We start from the raw sequence: 25,107 nt of genomic DNA, 5'->3' as shown, positions 1-25,107 counted from the left end.
ACAAGGGCTATTGCTACTCTGGTCCTCCTCCATAATGTCAGACCTCCCAGCCTGGTGTCATCAACAATCTCCTTGATACAGTTCTGTTTATGTTGAGGTCATCACCAATTTGTTAAGTAAGATCTGTTTGAAGAGCAAACCTCACAAAACTCCACTATGGTAATTTCTGTCCACCATTGCCTCCACGAGTTTCTCACCTACTTTGCAATTTCCCTACTAACCCCCACTTTTTCTAGTTAATGGAGTCATATCCAGCGTACCAAATATTTTAACAAGTACACCTACTGCATTTCTGTCATCTAATTCAGAGGATCCCAAGCTGTAGTGCAGCTTGATACCAGCAGTGATATATTTCTTCTTGTATATGTACACAGCCACAATATATTGCTGCCATCGGTTTTGAAAGCCTAGACAACCTGTCACCCTTGCCCCTGTATGCAACTCTCCCCTTAACAAATCAGCACATCCACTGACAGAGCGATGTGACAGTAACAGAACTCTAGAAAGTTCATCACAAATGAGTATCTTTAAAAACACCAACACGCAAGAAATCTCTCAGAAAAGAAAGAATGCATGCAAATTTGAGCTTATGAGTATTCCTACAGTAAAAAGCACATATATCATGCTCATGGTTAGCTGCAATGTAACAAACCAGCCTGGTTTTATCTGGGGAAAGTCACTGATCCTTTCCTGGACTTGTGAGCAAGCTGGAGTGGTTCTGGCTCCATGCCTCTAACTGACATAAAGAAGAAAAGCAAAGGAAAAAATACTGTGTCATAGTCCTGTAGAGATGATCTCACTGCCTTGCCTCTGATAAGTCCTAGATGAAACTGCCTGATAGGGCATCATCCCTTCCTGTCCCACCTCCATCTGTGACTGTCTCTTTAGATCAGGAGCAGATACTAGTCTCTGGCCTTAATTTGGCTGTAATATTTGCCAATTATTTTAAGAGATGGCGACACTAACTTCTATTGATCTCATTAAAAGTAAAGGTCGTTGTGCAGCTCATTTCTCAGGGCTCAGTATTACCTCCTCCGGCCAAAATAATAGCATTGATTTTGGAACCTTAATCGAAGGTTAATTGGATTGAAGACTGTATTGGGTTTTTGCTTGCTTTCATTGTTGTTATTACAGCCATCATCTAAGGGTTTGCTTAATCCTGCTAGGGCAATTCTGCCCAATTAAACTGGTGTCAAATTAGCAAAGGGTGTGAATGGACAATAGCCACAATTTGAAGCCTTCTGTGTCTCTGCTCCAAAATGGCTCTTATCCACAGCAGATTAGGGTGGTCACAGTAGAGATTTTATTTAACACTCTGTCCTCTGTGATCCAGTTGTGAGGATCAAAAGTGCTGTTAGACAGTACTATCACTACACAGTCATCTAGCATCACAGCAAGGTGATGTCTGAACACACTTGATATCATTAAGACACAGGAATAGTTTTTAGGACTCCTGGAGTGCACTCCTAGCACTAGTTCTGTACTCTCTGTTGGGGACTCAGGAAATTATTTTCATGCTCAATGCTCCATCTTCCATGGCATTTAAGTGGGGAGAAACATTATGATTCATCCACCCAGGGAACTGAGGGACTAACTCTGCAAGTTTGCACAGATTCTCAAAGGGACACACCTAGAGAAGACTAGTCATTGTTTTTTTAATTGTTTCTTGCATCTCTGTCAGACCCAAAATGACCATGGGGATCATCTCCCTTGGCTTTAAATGCAGTTGTATTTCCTTGGATTTAATGTAAAGCATCTTGCTGAGTCTTAAGCAATTGATTGACATTGATGTCAACCAACTTTCAGTTAGAAACAGGTTTGTGTGTAATTTAACTCTTTTTACCTGGTGTCTGTGCACAGTCCAAAAGCTGAAAATACTGGAGGTCACTATTCTTGCTTATCAGTGCCTTGTGAATTTCACTAAGCTTCAGACAAGATGAAACGTAGGACAATCTGCAAAGAAACCTCTCCCCAGACTAACTCAGCAAGTACAAAGAGCAAGAATAGCCATTTTCCCCAGAAAGAGTGCTCTTCTCCATGCTCCGCTTCATCTAACACTTGAGTGTTAGAAGCACAAATACTTGAGACATGAGAGGTTTCCACTGCTGACAAAAGGATCCCACCCTGGGAAATCCCACTTAAATTTTAGCAGCTACACGGCTACAACTCCTGACTCTTGGCAGAAGGGTAAATCCCAGACTGAAAGCATATTTCAAGTTGCAAAGCTGTCAGCTACAGGAAGGTACTGGGCTCTTTACTGAGCTAAGAGATACCGTTCCAGTGCAGAACCCATTTAGTAACAGAAAGAAGCAAAATGCCACAGTAGGATGGGGTAACAGATGGAAGTAACTGCACACAGTAGCTCATCTTAAGTACCTTAGCTGTTTGCTTTCCAATTCTCAGCTGGACAAAACACTTTCCTAACTTCTGAATCAACCATGGCTCATGATCAGGCTCTTAGCAAGCTGAAGTATATGGCATCATTTCCTTTCCTTGACTCAAATCCAAATCAGGGTGATCATGGGGACTCTTCACTTGGCTACCTGAGCTGGCTGGTTAGTTTGAGGCAATACACCACATGCCATGACCGCATCTGGAAGCTCCACAGGTCCTACAGTCTGCTGATACAGCAGCCCCTGCAGAGACAGGCAGAGAATGCACAAGGAAGGACACGGAGAAGCCATGTGGCAAACCAAAGATAATGTTAAGATTTGTATACAAATAAGGTCTCTCTAAATTAATCAGGTATAATCAGAATGGATGCAAAAGGAGCATTTGTGCCATTTGGGATCTTCTTTAAAAATCCATGCTCTAAGTAGGCTTGCTATCCTTACTTTCCTCCTGTATACAGTATGCTACAAATCCCCTGAGAGCCCTTCAATCTAATTTTTCTCTCTTCCCCGCCCTACTGACTTCTTCCAAATATACCTCCCCAACCAAGACTGCAAATGTTCTTACGTTTTGAAATAGGAAGAGACCAGTTTCCAGGCACCCCCTTCTTAGCCCTGCCATGTTCTGGCCTTCCCTTACATTCCTGCCAGCTCATCCTTGATAACTCTCCTCTCCAGATTTCCCTTTCACTGTCAATATCCTAGTTGTATGTTCCTCCTCAGCTACACTTGTACATGAATAAGTAACTGCTCCACAGGCAGATATTTCAGTGTTTGCACTTGTCTTTAGAAATCAAAGCCTTCTCTGATTAAATGCCATTACAATCCAGCACTTGGACGGATCCAGAGAGATTAATGTGCTTTTGGGCAGCTTTAATGATAATCCTGCTACAGACGGTATTAAGTAAATGTCAGTAACCTGGTTTGAAGGGAGCTTTCACCTCAGGGATCCTTTCCATTTAGAGGAGAGAGGCTCAGCTTGCTTTTCAAGGCTGCATTGTCACAAAAGAGAAATCCTGCTTAGTAAAGACTCCTCTTCCTCCACACCGTAAAACAAAATGGAGTAAGTTGATAGAGGGATTGATAAAATAAATAGATACGGGTGATTTATAGGGAGCTCATGCATCTCTTGAAAGCCAAGACTGCTGTCATACTATAAGCCAGGTTACGGTTTTGCAACCCCCTCCTCATGCTCCTTTCAGTGTCTGCTGCCTTTTGCTCATCTCCCCACCATGCCATGCAGTCCTTTACCCAGGGCAACGACAGCAGCAGCCAATAATTAACCCAGGCAATATTTGTCCCCATCTGCTGCACCTTGCTGCAGGAGAAGTCTGGGGTGAGCACTGCCCCTACCTCATCTTACTGTGGCCATAATAACAGACCTCTTTTCCCATCACATGATTCTGACAGGCTCAGTATTCCCTCCTTTCTACCTTGCTTTATTGGCAATGAGTAAAAGTTAATCATTAATTTCAGGGGGTAAGAAGAGAAAAGGAAGAAAGAAAATTCAGTCCTGCCACTGAGCTGAGTAACATTCTCTACCTGACAGATGGCCAGAACTCTCTGAGGCTTATACTTTGCAGTAGTAGAAGTCTGTTGACAACTTTTTAAAAATTACTTCTTAGCTATCATTTAGAGACTAGCTCAGACTCAAGAAAATACGTGATTTCACTTCTGCACAGAACATACTGTGCCAAGTCATCACGAAACAACCTTCCCAAAGGCATGGATAAGCAAAAAAATTAGCAGAAATTTTCAGCCTACATTGCTCCCATCACAAGCAAAAGCTTCTGCAAGTTAGAAGAACTGAAATTAGCTGCTGCTCTACAACCTTGCTATCTCCAGCAGTTGGAGAAAATTCAAAGAAAATCCCAGGGAGCTACGCTATGCTAGCTACCTCAATCCCAGAATGGATCTGCTGCCTGAGATCTGTGAGGAAGCGCAGCTCAAAATCTAAATGTACATATTGCTCAAGAGTCCTTTCATTAATGCATCAAAACAAGCCCTTCTGACTATTTCAAGACTTGAGGAGTATTCACTCTCCTATCTGTGCGTGTGAGATAGATTTGACTTCTGCCTATAGCAGAAGTATAAGATAAACTCACTCAAAGAAACAACTCTCTTACTTTGGACCAGCTGACTTGTCCAGATGAATGGAGCTGACCATGTTTTGCTACAGACAGAACTTTTCAAATCTCTCTTAATAGCAAAGTCCATGAGATAAAAATAATCAGAAACTGAAGTTGTTCCTTGAGGGTGACAGGAACTTTCATCTTGGAACAAACCACGATGTCTATAATGTAAGAGCATGTGCCTCCTTGAAGATGCCCCCAGCTCTGCAGCATACAGGAGAGTGTTCCCCAAAAGGGATTATGTACTTTTCAAAGGAGCACAAGAACAGATCTCTCAGATCGATTGCTCTGTTCACATCTCTGTGTGCTTATTCTTCTGCCCCATCCCATCCTGTCTTGTCAGCCTCCATTTTGCATCAAGGCCAACATCAGTTTTGCATTGCCCACCATGCCCAGTTCAGAGACGGCTGAGAAACTACCTCATTGACGTTGATGCCATTCCTCTCCATATAGGCCCTGTCGTTCACCTGTCCCCCTTCCATAAACTCCATGAGAAGGACGCGCCTTGTTGAGAGCTCCCAGTAGATTCTCGGGACCTGAAACAGGAACAGATGGGTTAGGTCAAGCAACAGCTTGGGAAGGGAAGGAGAATGTATCACACAAATCCCAGAAAAGGAGTAAAACTGGAAGCAGCTGAAGTGAGGACTTGGTTTTTTGATGAGCACAAGAGAGGTAAATCCATCTATCAGCCTCTTCCCCAGGACAGCAGCAATGTGTACAAGGATAACACACTGATTTAACCACAGCAGAACCTGATCTCATGCAACATTTCTGGCCACACTCTACAGGATTTTGACCACCTCCCATTCCCAGTGATGTCTGAGAACTTTCTTACCTGCTCTGCAGCTCCTCTAGCTGGGCAGTTTAACTAGTACCTATTGCAAGTTTCTGAATCATCCACTCAGCTCCTTTAGACAGGAACTGCATTTTGTTTGCTACGCAGAGGGTCCACTTATGCAGCTTTAAAAATTACAAGCCATCGTCATAAATTGTATCTCCGCAGAGCCCCTTGGAACACGAATGCCTTTGAGCTGACAAACCCTGCATACTTAGGCCATCTGCAATTGAACTGGGAGAAAAATGGAGTGTCACAAATAAGGGACTTGTCACAGAAACCATGGGAGACCCTTAACTATCTTATTGCCAACAACACAAGTAACGAGTGTAAAATGTCAACGCACTTTTCATCCAAGCTGTGGTAGATCAAGCTGAGTGAGGTACCAGAGAAGAGGTCTGGTGTCATCCAGAGAGGCAGTGACACAAGTGTTGCTCAGGCTGGCTCCCCATTTTCCAGCCTCCCTCTCCAGACAAATTTCTTCCATGTTGAAGTCCCTATTGTCAAGAGCCATTTCACTGAATTCCCTTTGGATACTCCTCATGTCACTGTGCTGACCAAACCCTCAATCTGCCCAGATCTGCTTTTGCACATGGGTGAAGCCACACATGTACATTTTACCAAAGACATAAGGGAACTCCGCCCATTCCCATTACTGTGCCCCACTAGAGAGATAATAATTTTGGATCATGCAGAGAGGGAGCCAGCCGTGCAGTCTCCTCTCCTCACCCTCCTGACTCAGCCATGGACTCAGCACCTTGGGGCAGGACAGGAAGAGGTAAGAGGTGTTGTCCATTGACTGACCAAAACAGGTGATGCTCATCATTGCTCCTGAACAAGCAGCATTTGCTGCTCTTAACTATTGACAACGTCTCAGTCCCTTACACACTATCTGCTTCCCTCCTGTTCCTGTCCTGGAGAGACCACTTCTACTTTACCACGTGTGTGCCACTTCAGATCAAAAGCTCCTTTGCTGAGCAATTTCAGTGTTCCTCAGTCCCACCGTTCAACACTCCTGGTATACTTTGCATGTGAATCTTGCTTAGACTTTGATGCCATAGATCCACTATAAGTAAGGGGGATTCAGACACTCGCAGCCCTCCCAGCTTATCTGGATGCCCATTCTTTGCAGTTAGATTGGTGAGAAAGCCTGCTAACTCCGAAACTAACAGTTCCCCATCCCATCTAGCTCACTGATCCCTTAGATCACTTCCGATAACACTCATTCTTGTCTCAGGATTTACACAGGCAAGTCAGTGGGCTTGCAAAGCACTATTCATGCTGTCAGAGATGCCTCTCTCAATCACAGCCAAATTCTTCAGCGATTTTTTTAATTACTCACAGATGTTTGGCTCTAATGCTAGTGTGTGGAAATAATTTATCTCTGGCTTTAAAAGCTCACACAGGTTCACAGCAAAAAATCTACTTCTCAGCTTTCTAGCGTGTTCAGGAAAATTTATGATACAGGAGCCCAATTCTTCTGTTGTTTTTAGGTGATGAACACGTCTCTGAATTGGCAGGTCAGACGGGAGGATCCATTATTTAGCCATCTCAAGTCATTTGTTATTGTTACACATATTGATATCATGATAGCTCCTTACCCCAGCAAGGAGGTGATTGGCTGTCTCCGTGGGGATTTACTTCACAGCATGCTACTTACAGCTGCAACAGATACATTCTCTAAGGTGCATCACTTCTGGTAAGTGCCCACTCAGCAAAACCACTTGCCTTTGGCCTTCCATAGCCCTGGTGGCTTTTAGCTGTCTGTGTCTATGGGAAAGCCACTGCTGCCACTGGGCTCCAAAAGGACTCCTCCAAGCCTGGAGTCGGGCAATATGGAATTACAACCTTTGCATGGAAAAAGCAAGGAAAAATGAATGTATCAGCCTGTAAAGTCTAACAAAAACTCACCTTATTTCAGACCTCTGTCACTTCTATCTTGGGACTTCTGCATAAACAGGAGTGAAAAGCTCATTTAGAAGTGTGTATGCAGGAAGGTCCCCAGGAGGGTGTGTTTTTGCTGCCATTTTGTATGTGCCATGGGCACAGTCACATCAGTGACTGCAACCACGGCACTATGCGTGTTTCCAGAAAGCACACACTTGAGGCTTGTGCCTCTTATATGTCAGCAAAAGATTTCTGAAAGTGTGACTTTGAAGATGTGACCTTATGTCTTTCCAAGAATGAGATGTGTACATGTCTGGTTTTACTTGAGACATTTGTCAGTGACCTTAGTGTGTGGCAGGGGAGGTGGGGTAAAAATGTCAGTGGGCAAGAGCACACATGGGTGCAATTGGGTTTCTGTATGAAGGTAACATGAATGCATTAGCCATAGATGTGTATAAAGAATGAACATCCAATTCTAGAGTAAGAACGTGCTTTTTTCAGTAGGAAGGACTCATGTGAACATCCTTCCTCCTGAGATACAAAGTGTCCTCAATACTACTTGACATCATCAGTTTCAGTCTAGCTTTTCTGTTCTATGTCCATTTCTTGCCCTCAGTTGAGACGGAGCCCAAGGAAAGGTACCATCAGATGGCTCAGCAACGAATGGCAAATTCACAGTCTCTGAACAAGTTCAGAAAGAAAATGAAAATGAAATTCAGAAAGAAAACCTGGGAAAATAAGTAGCAGGCTCCAGAGACTGCTGGTCCCAAGCCACCACTCCCGACCCAACAGAGTGCATTCAGTAGGAAACAAACAAGGAGAAAGCATGTCTCAGAGCATTTTCTGGTCTGTATTTGGAGAGCAGTCTAGGATGAACAACACAGAGGGGCTGAACTCCATTCTCCCTCCTTATGGTTCCTCCACCTGGTGAATGAGAAGCCTAAGACTAAGTAAGGGAGACTATTAATGCACATACATATACAGAAATACGTGTTTCCTCACCTTCAGGAAGTCAAAGTTTTTGAGCATATGAGCAACCTTCTCAGCATTTCTGCCTTCATTGAGGAAATCCAGCTCCAAGGGCAGATTCTTCTTAGCTTCTTCCACCAGCCACATGAACTCAAAATCTGGAAAAATCTGCTTCACAACCAAGAGGAGAACCTGAGAACAAGGAAACAGACAATCAGTTCCATCCTGGCTCCAAAGCCACACAGCTACACACTGTGCTGTTTTGATAGGATCATTCCATATAACTTACAGATGAAAAAACCACGTGCTTTTAGGGTTCCTGCAGTATCACAACACAACACAGTGTCATGCCTTGGTCATGTAACACAAATTCCGGCCTACACTTCCACAGAAGAAGGCACATCTAGGAGTTAAATGATGGCATACACATCAAAGGGAGGCCAGCTGGCTGCTGCCTAGAAGATAGTAAATCTCAGGAGAAGAGATGACATGGCCAGATCTCACCAAGGGTGTTGCCCTAGAGCAATTATCTTCTGAGTCCGATAATTCTACATGTCATTCTTTGACCATTTGAACAGCTCTCAGATAAAGCAGATGAGGAAGATCTAAAGTAAGACTTGTCACCTCTGTGTTACTTCTTCCACTGTTGAGCACAGAAAATCCTCTGGGCAGTTCAAAGAAGACAGTGGAATTTGGATACAGTTAGTAGGTTACAAATCTTTAAATAACACTTCTGGTGGGAGTCAGAGGGCAAGTTGCTCTTCAGCATCAGACAAAGCCATCCTCACAAGGCTGAGGAGGTATTTTCCAAGTATCATATATCCACCACATGGAATGCTCTTCTTAAAAGGATTAGGTATTCAGCAACACAGCACCTTGAAAAGCCCAGCCAAAAAGTTCCTTGAAACGTTTGCTTGAAGCAACATTTAATGGGTGAGTGAATCAACGTTACACAACCAGATGGCATAATCAAAGCTGCATAGCAGGCAAGTATGCTTTCTGTTCAAAGAAAGGGACAGTTTCTCCACCAGAGTCACAAATTTACACAAGCTGACAATGTGGACCACACCTTAAGGAAAATAATTTTTTTGGCTCTTTTTAACTAACTGAGTCATAAAACAAGTAAAAAACCATAAAAATACAATGCGCTTTGCTGTCTTTATTTCACCTGTTCTGTACATTTATCCGAAAACAGAAAAAGGCTTTTAAGTGTGTGTTATTGCACAGTTTCCCTTTCTCGATCTCCACCACTGAGGTGGGAACTCCTGCACTGCCAGAGGAACATTTAAAGTACACATAGGAAGCTGCTATCATTGAAATGTATGACAAAAATAAATTTATGAACCATCACTGCTCCTGTTCAGTTGTGTGACAACATTTGTTCTCCACCCCGTCTCAACTTCTCTTATCTAAATGTCAGTTGCAAACTCAATGTTCCTTTAAAAATGTAATCACCAGGTTCCAGACACTATTGAATTGTATTTTTTACTGTTATATCTAGAGGCATAAATCCTTTCAAATTTATGTCACCCAAATGAAATGTAACCAGCGATCTTCATGAACATGAACATAAACTTCATAGGGCCTCCAAGATTATTTCTTTGGTGCCTGACGCGAGAAAATTCATGCATTTTTTTTCCTTTCTTCAAATGCTCTTTTCAATTAATTTGCCAACTCGACCATCAGCAGGGACATACTAACAAGTATTTCACCTACCCCTTTTCTGACATCTGTCTAACATATTGTCTTGAAATAATTATTGATATAGAGAGAGCAGTGAGGTATCTCTCTCTGGGTTTATTAGATGCTGTACTGATTTTTAAAGAGTCAGCACTGATGCTATGAAACCTCAAGCTACCTTTCTGTGTTCAGATTCCTTCCCAGCAGTCTCTAAATAAGACCATCTCCATCGGTATTTAAATTAACCTCTTACCTAGCTGCAATGTCTGTCTGATTCTTAAAGGACCAGAACATTAGCACATGTGATCTGGCTTTCTATGCAACCTACACAAAAACAGTCCCACACAAGGATATGATGGTGCATGTAAGCCAATACTCCAAAAGAGACCTTTTAAAAACAAAACTGCATGTGTCACGTTCTGAGCCACCTGCCCATATATACAACACATCTTGAGGATGGTAAACTAGACTGTCTGTACAAGAAGGACAGTACCAAATTACCAAAACAAAATACACTGGTTTAGTTTCCAGTTTCCCAGGAGGAATGGTTTAAAGCCAGAAAAGACAGGAATCATTCTAAAATAATTTGTTTAAATGTCTCTTACCAGTATAACCAGAAATCACAGCAACATGGTGTGAGGAGATATGTTTTCTGTGATATCCACTGTCGGAAGGGCAAATGTCCCAAGGTAGACACAGGTTTTGGTTCATTCATACAGAATCCTCTTATTGCCCTGATCCCACACTCTTTCATTACCTGCTCATCCTTAATCCTTGACTGCTCTTTTTCTGCTACTCTGTTTTGGGAGGGACTGAAGGATGTCATAAGCCCCCTGAGAAGTGCTGTGCATGTGATTACTCACAGAAGCAAATTCATTGGGCAGACTACTGCAGAGTCCTGGAGAAGATCTGAATCAAATTCAAATCTGCAGCTGGACCCAAAGCCAGTTCAAACAGTTCTGTGTTCTCAAACCAGCACGGAAACAGACAGATCTTATCTTATTGGGACATCTTTTTGGAACCCAAAAATTTCTTTCACTATAAGTTCAAATTAAATACTCAGCTGCAAATTAATTTGCCCCAGCTCAAACCAGCTGTGTTTCTATGCAGACTAGCCAGGATTGCTCAAAGCAGGGTATTTTAACAGCCTAGAGAAGCTTTAGTTACGTGGTACTCTGAGAGGGTGCTGGCAGAATCTTTGATTTCTGATCTTCTGTGATGGAGAACTGTGTTACTTCATCAGCAACACCCTCCAAACACTCATCAGAACTCCTCAGCTTAAACTTCCCCTCTTTAGTCCCATGGACCTATCTGTCTGCCAATTAATGTGCACTTACTGTATTATACAGACACACACACATATATATACATATATATGTATACATATAGATATACATGCTTTATTAGGAGAGCAAAAAGCTTCAGTGTTACCACTTACAGACCTAATCCTTCCCATCTCCTCCACCTCAGCCCTGTGTCCATTTCCTGTTCTATACCATATTGCTGGCATCTTTGTCTGCTGCAATGCAGTACAGTGCCACAGTTTTTCTCCATTTCTTCCTTTCCATGGCTAGACTTAGAAGTTTGGGAAAAGCTACAGCACTGCACTGGGAAATATGAGTGGTATCCACCATTCAGGAGAGGAACAGGAGCCAGGCATTGAAACTCTTTTCCTAGCTAAATCCCTCATTTGTGTATTTTCCCCTGTTAGGTGACCCTTTCTGCATTTCAGTGTTTTTGTTTCTACTATGAATCAGTTCAGCATTAAGGAGCTCATCAAGAAACAAAACTGAATCATAGCAACCTCATCCACTGTTGAATCCACACTAGAATTTAATCGAAAAAAACATGCTAATCATGGGGAATGATCTTCCTTGGCCACATAGCCCTGACTACAAGAGAATTGAGACCAGTTAATGGGCACACAGGCTGAAAAGAGACTTCAGGACTCACTCTCTAGTTCTTAGATCGTATATGGACTTACTATGATGTCATTCATCTTTACCTGTCTTCTCCTTCTGCCCTCCTTCCCTCTTACCCTGTTTTTCAGTCTCTCCATCCACACATTCACCAGCACTGCAATCCTCACCAATTTTCTGTGTTAATCCTACAAGACAGCACTGATTTCTGTGGAGGTTTCAAAGCTACAGGTTGGTGTTGTTATACCTGCTTACACCATGCGTGAATGTGGTCTTCATATGGTTCAATGGCAATTGTTCTGTAAGTTGAAGTCAACAGGTAGTTTTACCTCCATGAGCAAAATATCCTTGGAGCTCTGAGCTTGCACCTTGGGGTGCTGGATTTTCACCGCCACTGTTCTCCCATCCTGCAGCACTGCTTTGTGTACCTGGGCTAGTGATGCTGCTCCCAAGGGAGTGTCCTCAAAACTCAAGAAGAGCTCTTTTATCTGCCGAGAGAAGAGAAAGAGGCATCAGCTTGGGGTAACAGAGGCTATTCTCAGGAAAGCCCTGCCCACAGGCCAGAGAGTTCCTGTGCCAAAGCTGGGCAGACTCAGGCCTTTCATCCTTCTTCTGTCCCCTCCCTTAGCCTTGTCATTGTTTGGCCTCCAAGTAGAGCCTGCCAAACGTGCAAGTGCCCTGGAGATACTCTGCTTATGGAAACCTGTGGCAGAGCCCCAGCAGCACCTTTTATCTTGGACTTGTAGCGGCCAGGCAGTACATGAGGAACTTCTCCAGGCTGTCCTGAAAATGGGTTGGAGTGATTATGGTCAGCATCCTGGGTGCAGAAGCCAACAGCTGTTCCTTTGCACATATTTCTTTTGCAGATACTTAATACCACCCACCGTCACCCTCTGAAACCTGACAGTGTGTATTCCTGTGCATTACAGCAGCAGCAGCTAGCTTACTTGGTGAAAGCCAGCACATGACTGGGAGCAGTGGTTAAGGGCTGCATTCAGGGCAGGGGGACAAAAACTGCTGTTTCAACCTTGACAACTTGGTCTGAAAACATGTTTAATGTGATGGACTTTGTCACACCTTCTGTAAAGTAACCAGTGCTCTCAACTCAGAAAAAGCACCAAGCAGGGACAGCAAAGCACTTCGTGAGTAGGAGAGGAAATTATTAGAAGCTCTGGCTGAGAAATTCAGGGCTAGACTACAAGAAAAGTTGCAGATGAAGTAGATTTACCAGGAGCAGGTCCAGGAAGCAAAACCTGAGGTAGATGTGGGTGAGGCAATAGCAGAGGGGCAAAGGCCCACTGCCCTGCATAACACAGCACCCTGCTAGAGACCCTGAGTGCAGCAGCAGCTAGTGCAGGCTCTGGAAACACTACTCCCATGGTAGTGTGGTATCGACCTGGCTGATGAGCCAGGGCCCTCCACAGTCAGTCAGCTCACAGGAAGGGCCAACACAGATATGTGGCTTCAGGCCTAGTTCATGTAATGCTAGTTGAGGATTTTTGTCCTGCTCTGTAGGGCAAGGTGAACATAAACTCTGAAGTTTCCAGAAGTCAGCAAAGGGAACCTGTCCTACCCTCCTCATGGGCTCAACTGATTTCGAGTGAGCAGTTAGGAAGCCTGTAATTTATGCAGTAACAAAAAAGAAAGAATGTCAGTGCATTTTATAACCTGCTTTTTAATACATAATTAAAGATGGAAGCTGCAGCAACCTAGCAATTAAATATGAATAAAGACCTTCTAAGCAAAGTCTTCATGCAAAGCCTTAAACGAATACTCTTTTTGCTGAAAAGGAAGAAAAATACTACAAGGAGCAGCCTGTTCCCTCCTGCAGCTGGTAAGGAATGAGCCCCCTCCCACACCACCCTACCCCTTCTCTCCCAGCCCCTTCCACAGAAAACTATTGCTAGCAACAAACTGGAGCATTTGCAGTAATTAGATACCAACACAGACTCAGCTGACTCCAGTAATTCACTAGGAAGGTGCATTTTATTTATTTAATTAATTCTCGTAGCTCCTGGCGGCAAAATCAATTAAGTAAAACAACTGCATTTAAAAACAACTAGTTATGTGGTTTTTAATTACAGAGGGTCCATAATTCAAACCTATTGACATTTGTGTCTCAAGGGAAAATGTGTTCAAGACACAGGGACTTTTACCTTTATGTGCAGTTTATCTATTGCCTGAAGAGAGGATCTGTTAAGGGTAAAGATTTAAGGTGGTCAAGAGCATGCTGGGCTGCACAATTCCATAAGGAAGAAAAAACGCAGAGAATTTGCCATATGAGGTCAAGCTGGGACTTTCTTCAGCTCTCTCCCTACCCTACATCCTCGTATCAGAGGGATGTACCCTTTACAAAGTGGTTACTAGTCTAGCTGTCATAAGGCTGGGTAACATCCCCCAAAGGTTAAAACACAGAATTGGGAGTTCACTGGCTTGAATCCACTAACATACATTTATAGTAAGATCATATATAAATTGGATAAAATTCCATCTGCTCTGGATTTCAAAACCTCTTAATTGCCTACACTGTCAATCCAACCATTTTCACCAGTACTGAATGCATGCAGGGGAAAAAAAAAGCCGCACATGTTCCCTCTGGCAGGAATAATATCCACCTCATTATCGTGTGACTAAATTTTCTAAAGAAACATAACTGAAGAACGCTGCATCTAGGAGTTATTTTGGATAGAAGACTTTCATTTAAAAACTTGCTACTTAGGACATGAAAGTCAGGTTAGCAGTCATGTCCAGTAGAGCCTGCCCACTGGCCCTACTGCAATTCCAGGGCAAATCTGTGCACATTCACAGGCTGCAGGCAAGGACAGAAAGGCGAGGGACTGCAACAGGGACAGAGAATTGATGGATACCCCAGGAGTAAAAGGGCAGAACATGCACAGGGAGAGGGAGCAGATCACAGCCAAGCCATTACAAGAGCAGGTGTGAGGCTGAGATAAAGCCGAAGCGCAATTATGGCTGGGCTCCAGGACCCCCCACTTAGCAAATGACCCTTGTTCGTTATGGAATTGTCTTTTCTTGGCTCACTGGAGGTAGCTAATGCCTCTGCTGCAGGCTGTGTGTCCCAGACAGGCAAAAGCAAGCAAGAGGCGGTATGACATGGAAGCAGAGAAGAGGTGAGCTAGGTTCCCACACTGCCTGCCAGGGAGTGGGTCCTTCCAAGGGAAGGTGGCTGCACCCATTTCATACAAGCAGGGAGTTCTTGGAACAGGCTGCAGGCCCTTAGTGCTCACAAGCACCCTTAACAAAAACTGTCATTTCCAGGATGGATAATTAGCAAGCAAAGGTCTGGGAAGTCTTGGAGCCCACCTAACTTAAGGAACTCTCTAGTTTTTTCCATTCTACAGCTGGTCTCAAATGGCCTCATCAAACTCGCTGTTACCATCTGTAATCCTGGCAGGAGATGAAACAAGCAGTTTCCCAACAGGTTTAATAAAGGTTTAGAAGGAACTTTAGGGCTGCTCTTTCGAAGGAACAGGACAGCCAGCTGCAGGTTTACAGCTGTACAGGTGAGCGGTGTCCCTGCACACAGTGGTTTCCCTCACTCCTTCTACATAGCCAGGTCCCCACTGGGCACATGCTCCACCAGCAAATGAATGTGCACTGTACTTCACTGGAAGCACAGCCCTGACTGCTTAATTCTAAAGAATGAAGCTCATTTAATTTTAAATATGCGAAATCTTTTCATGATTGTTGGTATTAGTATTCACACCTCAGGGAACTGATATAAAAGCTCTTAAAGGATCTATCTACTTAGACACTTATTAGTATGTATTTGAGCTGAGGTTGCACCTAGAGACCACATTAAGCCCAGAGTGCCATGATATGAGGTGCACAGCCACCATGGCCCCTGCAAAAGCTCATGCCTTCCAGGAGTTCCCAGATGTCAGCTACAGGCTTCCTCACATGCTGAAGTGCTTTCCCAAAGCACAGCTGCTCTTCCCAAGGTCTGCAGCACATACCACCTTGATGCCACAATGTTGAGCATCAGGATGCCTCAGTATTTTTTGTGAATCCTGTCCTTAAACACTTAGGAAGATACTGGAAGTCAACTGGATTTAAGTTCCCAAATCCTGCGTCCCTTCCGAAAGTATTGCCTTAGGTGACCTGCCTGGCATGTTCAAAGAAGTCTTTGACAGAGCGGGGATTTAACCCAGATATCCCAAGTTCCAGACTGATATCTTAATCTCTAAACCATAAAAGTTAAATGTGCATGTCTTGCTAGCTAATTTCTTTTGAAATATACTGCCTCTTAATCCCAACCTTTTTATATCCATGTGCTGCAGCAAATGATGGAGTATTACTGCCTGGTTTCAACTTGCCTACTTCACAGAGAGGTATGTTCTCTTCCCTCTCCAGAAAGGCTGCTAGCACAGTACCCTGGAGCAGAAGCCTGAGTCACAGAGCCCTTTCCCAGCCCAGCACTATAAAACATCATTCCACATGAGATGTGGTGGTTCTGCTCTGCCATTGTGAAGAATGTTGGCCATGTGTCAGCAGTTTGTTCAGGACAAATTTAGGGTGCAGTGAGATGCAGGATCACTAACAACAGAAGGCATCTCAACAGTCCCGCGCTGTTTAGCTTGCTGAACCCCACTGTCTCTTAGCCAACCATGGCTACATCTGGAGACAGTGGTGAGCTCCAGCTTTTGGTCTGATCTGTACTGTCATCCTTACATTCTTCAGAAGCTCTCCCAACAGACTGACCAGTCTCAATGACAGCAGGATGGACACTGGAGGAACTGTTCCACCTGTGGCAAGCTGGGACTCAGTCACTGTTTGACAGCCTAGAAAGTTTCTGATAAACCCTGTAAGCTTCTGGGAGTGCAAAGGGTACAGGGAAACCACAAATGAAAGTAGCCCTGTATCCAGGATAAACCCTGAGCTTTGGTAACAGTATATCTTCATGAAAGGTCTGTCATGTAGCTTTCAAATAATAAATTTGCTTCTGTTTAGTATGGTAAATTAGACAGAACAAAGGTAAATATGCCTCTGTTAGGGAACTTGGCCAGAGTCTGGCACAAGTGGGAACATGCAGCAAGAGCTGAGACCATCTCAGGCAGATGCCATCTCCAGACACTTCACTGTGCCTGACAGCTTCACCAATCACAGCTGTGCAAAATAATTCACAAAAAGAGGCCAAGCAGGGATAATACTATTCCTTTATTACCAAAACCAGTGCAAACTAAAACATTCAAAACCTCAACTACAATTTCACAACTCATCTCCTCAAAACCAACAAAACCTCAACTCCTCTTCTGATCACAGCATACTGTAATTGCTCCTGAGTCTTGCATTTTGTATTTGGAGACTTTAATCTATAAGATGTCCTGCTATTTTAAAAGGGAGTGACCAGGTAACACATGATTAATTTGGAACTGTTTTTGTCTCCAGGATACTCACCGCAGGCCATGATACAACAGAGCTCCATTACCAAGAGCATTGTGTTGCAATGGTCAGGATCAGCTGACCAGTCACCTATCATTTTGAAGCCACGTAGCAGCACAGGAAAACGCACATGGAAAAGGTGGTATAAATCCATTCAAGACAAAGGGAATGATACAGCTGTGACACAAGTCCATGGAGGAAGTGGACAGCAAGAAACCGATTAAGGTAGGTAAATTTTGCACATTCCCTGTGCTGTGATTCTCCAAGCTGGAATTCACTTGGTAAGATGACTCAATCTGTTTTTTCTGCTGAGGCAGAAAGATAGAGATAGCACTAAACAGTTCCCTCTTGATCATGGCTCCATGGATGGCAATTCGCTAAGGTGAGCTCAGTCTGCAGGAGCTTTCTGGGAGCTACTGTCTGCAGCCTCCCAGACAAGACAGTGCAGGGCAGTGTGATAGTAGGATTCACCAGCTTGAGGGAAAACAGATCAACATAGTATCACGCTCTGGGAAGAAAAGCTGGGGGCTGCAGCTGCCACCATAACACTACGTAGTACAATGTCCCCTCTAGTTCAAGGAACAGAATACCTGAAGAGACATTCAGTTCTATGTCTGTTACAGCATTACTAGGGTTTGCGCTTCCCAGAACTTTTGGAATTCACTTTATCAACACTAGCATACTATTGCTCTCAGAAATCTGAATGGCTTTCCTGGTTGAAGAAATGTGAACCTCATCCTAGGCTGGTTATCTTTTCAACAAGATACACATAACAGCTCATGGTGCCAAGGACTCACTGATCCCTGCAAGACTGCAAGACCAGAGTTCCAGGTGTGAGAAAAATGTTACCTTGGTGTAAAGCAATATACTTGCCAGGCAGCAAGCGAGGGATTTTTTCCATTGTCCAAGCCTTTCTATCCCCTCTATGAAAACAAAATGTCACAGTGTTGCTCTGAGAATTATTAAGACAGCAAAAACTGAAAGATTAGATTTATCGCAGTAGACAGTGGATTATGAAGAATAATTCATCAAACGTCAGAACAAACAGCCCACAATTTATAGGCGGCTTTGTTGAGTCAGTGAAATCTGATTGGACTTCTCCCCACCTAATGAATGCCAAGCTTAATTGATGGTTCCTAAATGCATCTGTCAAGAACATCTATTTATTAATTCAGTATTTTTAATAATATTGCAGATATATACAGAATAGTGGTTTTCTTGTCAACAGACTTGCTGGTGTTCATATTACATTTACACATACACGTGCATATATAGAGGTACACGCTGCATCCAAATGATTGCAGGTAAAGGTATGTGTGTATTCTCATGCACTGAAACAATTACCTTTGGCTTATTACACAAAATCCCTGCATCTTTCAGTGCACAGGATGGCAAAGTAACGTGGTTCTTTTCAGGGGGTGATATGCAATAAGGTGCCTGCCTAGAATTTGGAAGAGCTGAGCTCTAACATTGTTTCACCTCTCTGTGGAGAGGGGTTCTGTGTGTACCTCTGTGGAGAACATGGAAGGTGGAAGGACCTTGCATGACTGAATCAACTATTTCCTTAGAATCCCCAAGTGATGATAACAAAGAACCAGTGCGTCTAAGACTGATGTGGACATTGAGAAAATGCTCATTTCTGTTTCCAGATGCAGTTAATCAGCACAATGACCTCTGGCCCATTCAGCATCCCACTTCTTTCCATCTCAGAATATAACATCTTGTGCAGCTAGAAATCCATCTAATTTATAAGGACAAAATTTTTAGCTTTCCCTTTAAAAACCTATCAGTATAATAAATATACAACAGTTATTACACACAGCCACAAACATGTCACTTCACGTGCCAATGGTACGCACTTGTTCCTGGCATGCCAATCACTGCTAACTTAATCACTGCTAATGTGGCATTACAATAGCACAAAACCAGGGCTGTCCATAAACCATCAGCCTTTCTTCTAGGAAAGGGCTGTGACACAGGTGGGGTGTGAAGTTCGTTTTTTCCTGTTATTTCTACCTGGTACCACTTTGGTCCTCTGCAGCCCACTACCTGCTAAAACCATGAGAATCTTCTCTGGGATCCTACCAACAGCATTTCTCAGTCACAAAGCCATTACTGTTACAGAAAATGAACTCTGCTAAAGGAAGGGTCCTTGATCCCCATCAGCCAGAGACCAACGTTTGCTCACTCATTCACTGATACCTAGGATCCTGGCTACTTCCTGTTCTGCTCACCTATGATCCTCTTTCCATAGTCTCTCTTGGCTAGACAAGCAATGGAAAAGCCTACATGAAGCCACTCTTGTATTCATCACATCCATCCACTGAGCTGTGCAGCAATAGTATCAGTCTACTTTACTTGCTATAGTACCTTTAATTATTACAGAGGCATACCTCGAGGAAAAGCACCTTTTATTTTCTATCCCTGAAGACTCCTGTGTAATAGTCTGTGCTCAGACACGCTCATGGTAGCTTCATTTATTTTCCTGAGTAAGTCAGATCCTTAAGACAAGGCAGAGCTGTCTGAGACTATCACTCATCCCAGATCGAAACCTGGATCTCAGTGGTGACAGCTACAACAGGCAGTATGAGCAATGAGCAGACAGAGCTGATGTATGCCTCCTGAGACCCTGTGTGTGAGGTGGACCTCATCTCCCATCTCTCTAAAAGGGGAGCCACTTATCCATGGCTCCCACAAACAAACAACATTTAGTCTAACAAAAGCAAGGATTGTCATGGTCAGACTGGAACAAAACTGGCTCAGGAACATCCTCCTGACTGGCACAAGGACACAAATGTTTTTCACCGATTAAGCTACTGGATGTCCTACTATCTTCCAGAGACACAGGCTGCTAAAATTAACAGATTAGCTCAGCACCCAGACATGCTTTCAACAGTTTGGAGTTCTACAGGTTTTCCACTAGCATTTCACCACAGTCTCTTCCATGCTTAGCTTCATTCAGCTGTTCTTTGTCCAAGTGCTGGTTTCACAAAGCACTCTGAAGGCAGAGGAACTGCACAATATAATTCTGATGTAAGGCAGATACCAAGCTCAATTGTAAGAAAGCAGAGTCCAGACATCATCTGCAGGGCTAGCACAACATCTTTGGTAGCACAATCATATAGATGAAACCAGAGAAAGGAAACAGCAAAGCTGGGATGTGTCCAAACAAGTTTCTAATCCATCCACATGTGTGTGAGCATTTTTCCTGGTCAAAGTACTCCATATAGGTACCTCTCCCCCATGTCTTTAATCTCACACTCAGAATTAAATTCCAAGAAAATCTATTTCTCAAAAATGTCCATTACTAGGGGGAAGGTTTTGCTGTTGGAAGCTATGTCATAATTTTAAGCTGCAAGTCCAGTTCACTTCTCTGTGGAGAACATGGAAGGTGGAAGGACCTTGCATGACTGAATCAACTATTTCCTCAGAATCCCCAAGTGATAACAAAGAACCAGTGCCTCTAAGACTGATGTGGACATTGAGAAAATGCTCATTTCTGTTTCCAGATGCAGTTAATCAGCACAATGACCTCTGGCCCATTCAGCATCCCACTTCTTTCCATCTCAGAGTATAACATCTTGTGCAGCTAATCACCTTCCTGGTATCCTAAACCACTTCCGCACTCCAGCCTGTCTGTGACTGGCCTCCAACAGCAGCCAGTGCTTCCTGATCCTAATGGTCAAGCAAGAGCCCACCAACAACTATGCTTGTGTGGAAATGGAAGATGAAAAACGACAGTCTCTCTATGTGCACAGTAAACAATGTCACTGTGGAGTCTACTTCGCATGACATAAGTATCTTATAGCCTATGCAAACTGCACACGCCAAAGCAAAGCCAAGGTGTGTATATACATATATAATCCTGCTTGCTTTCCATTCCATCATGCTGAAAAAGAAAATAGTGACTTGTGAGCTACTTATTCACTCCAGCAGCGCAGGCTATGGGGCAGATGCCTCCCTGCTCTTCCCTTGCACATACAAATGCTCTGTTTAATTTGCTCTTTAATCTTTCTCCCAGTTCAGCAATGCTCATTAAATCCACTCTTTTCTCTCTGACTGTTTGGGGAAATACTACTTCCTCTGCATCTCTCCTGTCTGTGAGGATGGAGCCACACTTGTCAGTTGTTCCAACAGACTGGATCACAGTCCTTCAAGAGCACACAATGCCTCCACTCCCAGCCATCTTTTGTATTTTAATTGAAAACATTCTTTCTCTTTCCTCCCCCGCTACAAAGGAGGGTCTCATTTATTACACCAGTGCACAGTGGAAGCACAGCAGAAGACAACTCCTTGCTGCATCCCATCTGCCCAAACGGATTCTTATTCCATGGTTGCGGTAGAGCAGTAGTTGCCCCATTCTATTAAGATCTTCAAGGCTTTCTGTGTTCTCTGCAGCTCTTCAGCTCCCAAGCAACAGAGCTGAAAGTGCTAACATAGCAGGAACATCCCAGTAGCTCCTAAGGAAGGGAAGAGTTTCCTCAGCCTTCTGCTCTTTTAATGGCTCTGTTAGTATACCTGAGCAGCTTGCTTATCCCTTTCCCAGCTTTCTGGAGATGTTACACAAAGCTCTGCTCACAACGTCTACCCCCACCACTGCATCTGGATAATAGCTCACATAAAATTCCCACTTCCTTTCTGCTGACTTGTAGTTCTGGCTCTGTACTCCACATCAGCCTGCTTCTAGCCAAACTACAATTTCAGCCTGTTTCTCAGTCATCTTCTTTCAGATAGTCGTATCTCTGTTCACATTCAACGAAGCTAAAGCACAGTTCCTAATTTTCTCACTCAAACCATCCCTTCTGTCTCCTTTCTCATCACAACAGAGAATGTCACCTACTTTCCGTCAAGCATGCCTGCAGCCCTGACCTTGTCATCAACAGTGACCTTGCTCCAAATCTCATTTCAAGGTCTGAATCTAGTACTAGACATCAAGTGCTAATGCTCATAAATGACAGGCGAAAACAAGCCCATTGTTGTCCCCCATCCCCTCAAAGTTCCCATTTCTCTTGAGCCACACATGTAGTAAGATATGTGGAGGTCCCCAACACACAGAACCCCTTGACTGAATTCCTGAAGGCATAGTCCCAAATGACATAACACCCCTACAGATGCCAGCAGCATGGTGCAAAGACAGAATATTTGTGAAGAATCATCAAATCATAGAACAGCTATGGTTGGAAGGGACCTCAAAAGATGGTCTAACTTAACTTTTCCTGGGAAAGGAGGCCTAGAAGAGATTAGAACGTTTTGAAAACCTCTAGATGGGGTCTCTACCACATTGCTGGGGAAGTTGTTGCTGTGATTGGTAGTTCTCAATGTAAAAAATTTCTGACCTGTATCAAGATGAAGCCTCTCTCAAAATGCCACAGAGATGGGGCCAGTTGGCACATAAGCAAGAAGGTTAGATTTAAGAAAACACCCAGAAGCGAATGAACTTCCCTGACCATTTTGACTCCAGGTATAAATACATCCCCACCACTCACTGGCTGAAACCTGTGTAGGAAAGGGTCAAGGAGCTACAACAAGCTCCCTGTTAGTCACAGCCAGGCAGAGGGAGGCTCAGAGAGGACTGCAGAGATGCCCCAAGTGCCCTATCAGCAGTAAGCCTGCACAACAGCAGCAGTCCTGTGAGAAATAACCAGCTGACAGAGCCTGAGGATATATGAGGACCTTCAGGAACACACATCACCTGTGCCTCATCTTAAATGGCTCTGATTCAGCCTTGAAAGCCTGGGGGCTTCAAGAAGTGTATAAGACAAGGTGGGGGATGTGTATGGGCAGTTTTATGTGACTATACAGAGAGTGATGAGGGGATGTTTGGAAGAGGCCAGGTACAAGGATTTGGTCAGGAAGTGAAGCTGTGCCAAGGCTTGAGCACAGAGTTAAAAAGGAAGCATGGGGCAGGGCATTTGTGTACACAGCTTACCTGGGAAATGGTAGGCAAAATCCATCCACAGAGAGGCAAATGAAGAATAGGATCAGGATGGTGTTTGTGTGTGTGCAGAGACAGGGTGTGCAGGAGGAGTGGAGGGTTCCTGCAGTGAGTGTGCAGAACAGCACTGCATTTTGCTTTATAGAATCATAGAATGGTTTGGGTTGGAAGCAACCTTAAAGATCATCAAGTTCCAACCTCTCTGCCATGGGCAGGGAGACCTTCCACTAAACCAGGTTGCTCAAAGCCCCATCCATCCTGGCTTTAAACACTTCTCGGAACAGGGCAGTCACAACTTCTCTGGGCAGTTCTGTTCCAGAACCACCTTCACAGGAAAGAATTTTTTCCTAATATCTAACTTAAACCTACCATCTTTCAGTTTGAAGTAATTCCCCCTTGTCCTATCACTACCATGCCCTTGTAAAAAGTCCCTCTCCAGCTCTCTTTCAAGTCCCCTTTAGGTACTGGAAGTTGCTATGATGTCTCCCCCAGTCCTCCTCTTCTCCAGGCTGAACAACCTCAACTCTCTCATCCTGTGTTCACAGGAGAGACGTTCCAGCCCTCTGATGATCTTCATCACATGGGACAAAGAGCAGTAATGACAGAAGCAGCATTGCACAATCCAGCAGCCTGTCACCAGGGTGGACAGAGGCACAGTACAATGATAACATGCAGTGGGCAAAGCCCAATCCCAGACAGATTCTGCCCAGTTATATCCTTTCCTCTGGTTTTGGTTATAATTACATAGATACAAGCAGGCCTGAAGTCTTACTGAGACACAACACTGCCCCAGATGAAGAGAATAGGGAAGTAGCAGTAGGGATCTGAGATGGACCTGGAAGTACATGCAGTCTGGCAGATGTGGGCAGCCCTGCCTGAATTGAACTGGTATCAAGAAAGGGATATAATAAGGTCACTACTTTAGAAGAATAATGCTTAAAAGGTAGTAAAGCTCTGCCAAAGATGTAAAGCTCATAAGCCAGTTACTGGTGCTAACAGTGCCTTGATGGGATATGGAAACACCAGCACACCTGGCAGACAAGTCAATGCAAAAGACACAGCTATTGTGCAGTGCACACCACAGAGACCAAAGAACAGGGACTAAAGAGAAGCTGCAGTAGAAAAACTTACAAAGAGGTCTGGATGGGGCTCTGGAGTTCGTATCCTTTACAGCCAAGTCTCAGAAAAAAATGTACAGAGATCAACAGAAGTCCCTCAAAAGAGACAACTGCACGACAAATTAAATCCACAACTGACTTTGCCAATAGTGTCACTGGCACCATGCATTAGTACATCCCTAATGACCAGTCATACAAACCATGGAGCCCTGAGCTCTCTGCACTGACGCCAAGAGAAAAGTCCTATACTAAGCCAGCCACATCCTGTCCTGTTTTCTTCTTGTCAATCTCTCCTCTGAGTATCAACTTTTCCTTTCTTCTCCTGACCATATTTCCCCTACTTTTCACATGTCTGCTCTGATCTATCTGTTCCTTCTACAGTTCACTTATTATCTGTCTCTTCCTCCTCTTCCTCCCATGTATTTTTCCTTGCCTCCAGATCTTCGTGTAGGGCTGCCAAATCCCTGCTTCACTGGTATAACTCAGCTGATTTACTTTCCTTAAAATGTCTGCTCTCATGTAAATTACCCTCCAAACCCAGCCTGTGAAGCGGGCTTGTTCACTAAACTCTATGAATAGGAAAGTAGGCACAGCTGGCCTATTCATAATCAACATAAAAAATAGATTAGCACTTTACAGATTAAACATTATCGTTTCGACGGTTAACATAAATCAACTACACTTACAGGCCTAGCATTGCTGCTGCCACTGCAGGGTGACAAGTACTGCAAAGAGAAGGGCTGACAGTCCAGGGTGCAGTGGGAAAAAGTGTGAACCTAAGTTCTCCTCTGGCATCCCCAGTGTGTACTGCTAGAGGTTCTTACCAGGAGAAGAGTAGG

General features: G+C 43.8%; 1 protein-coding gene across 6 annotated transcripts in view; it reads right to left on the bottom strand.

The window, feature by feature from the left end:
- ADCK1 (aarF domain containing kinase 1) overlaps positions 1–25,107 on the bottom strand; it is a 77,464-nt gene that overhangs the window by 11,340 nt on the left and 41,017 nt on the right. For all 6 annotated transcript variants that reach the window (XM_042047518.1, XM_042047514.1, XM_042047513.1 and 3 more), the window contains 3 exons: positions 12,142–12,300; positions 8,247–8,405; positions 4,942–5,058 (listed from right to left, as the gene is read on the bottom strand). In XM_042047518.1, the coding sequence (XP_041903452.1) occupies positions 4,942–5,058; positions 8,247–8,405; positions 12,142–12,300 (435 nt within the window). The remainder of the gene's footprint in view (positions 1–4,941; positions 5,059–8,246; positions 8,406–12,141; positions 12,301–25,107) is intronic.

Source organism: Corvus kubaryi, unplaced genomic scaffold (assembly GCF_017639235.1).
Source record: "Corvus kubaryi isolate FWS band 111438036 unplaced genomic scaffold, C.kubaryi_AGA036_p1.0 66, whole genome shotgun sequence".
Lineage (NCBI taxonomy): Eukaryota > Metazoa > Chordata > Aves > Passeriformes > Corvidae > Corvus > Corvus kubaryi.
The sequence above is the reverse complement of the archived record's forward strand: the minus strand, read 5'-3'. Positions and strand labels throughout refer to the sequence as shown.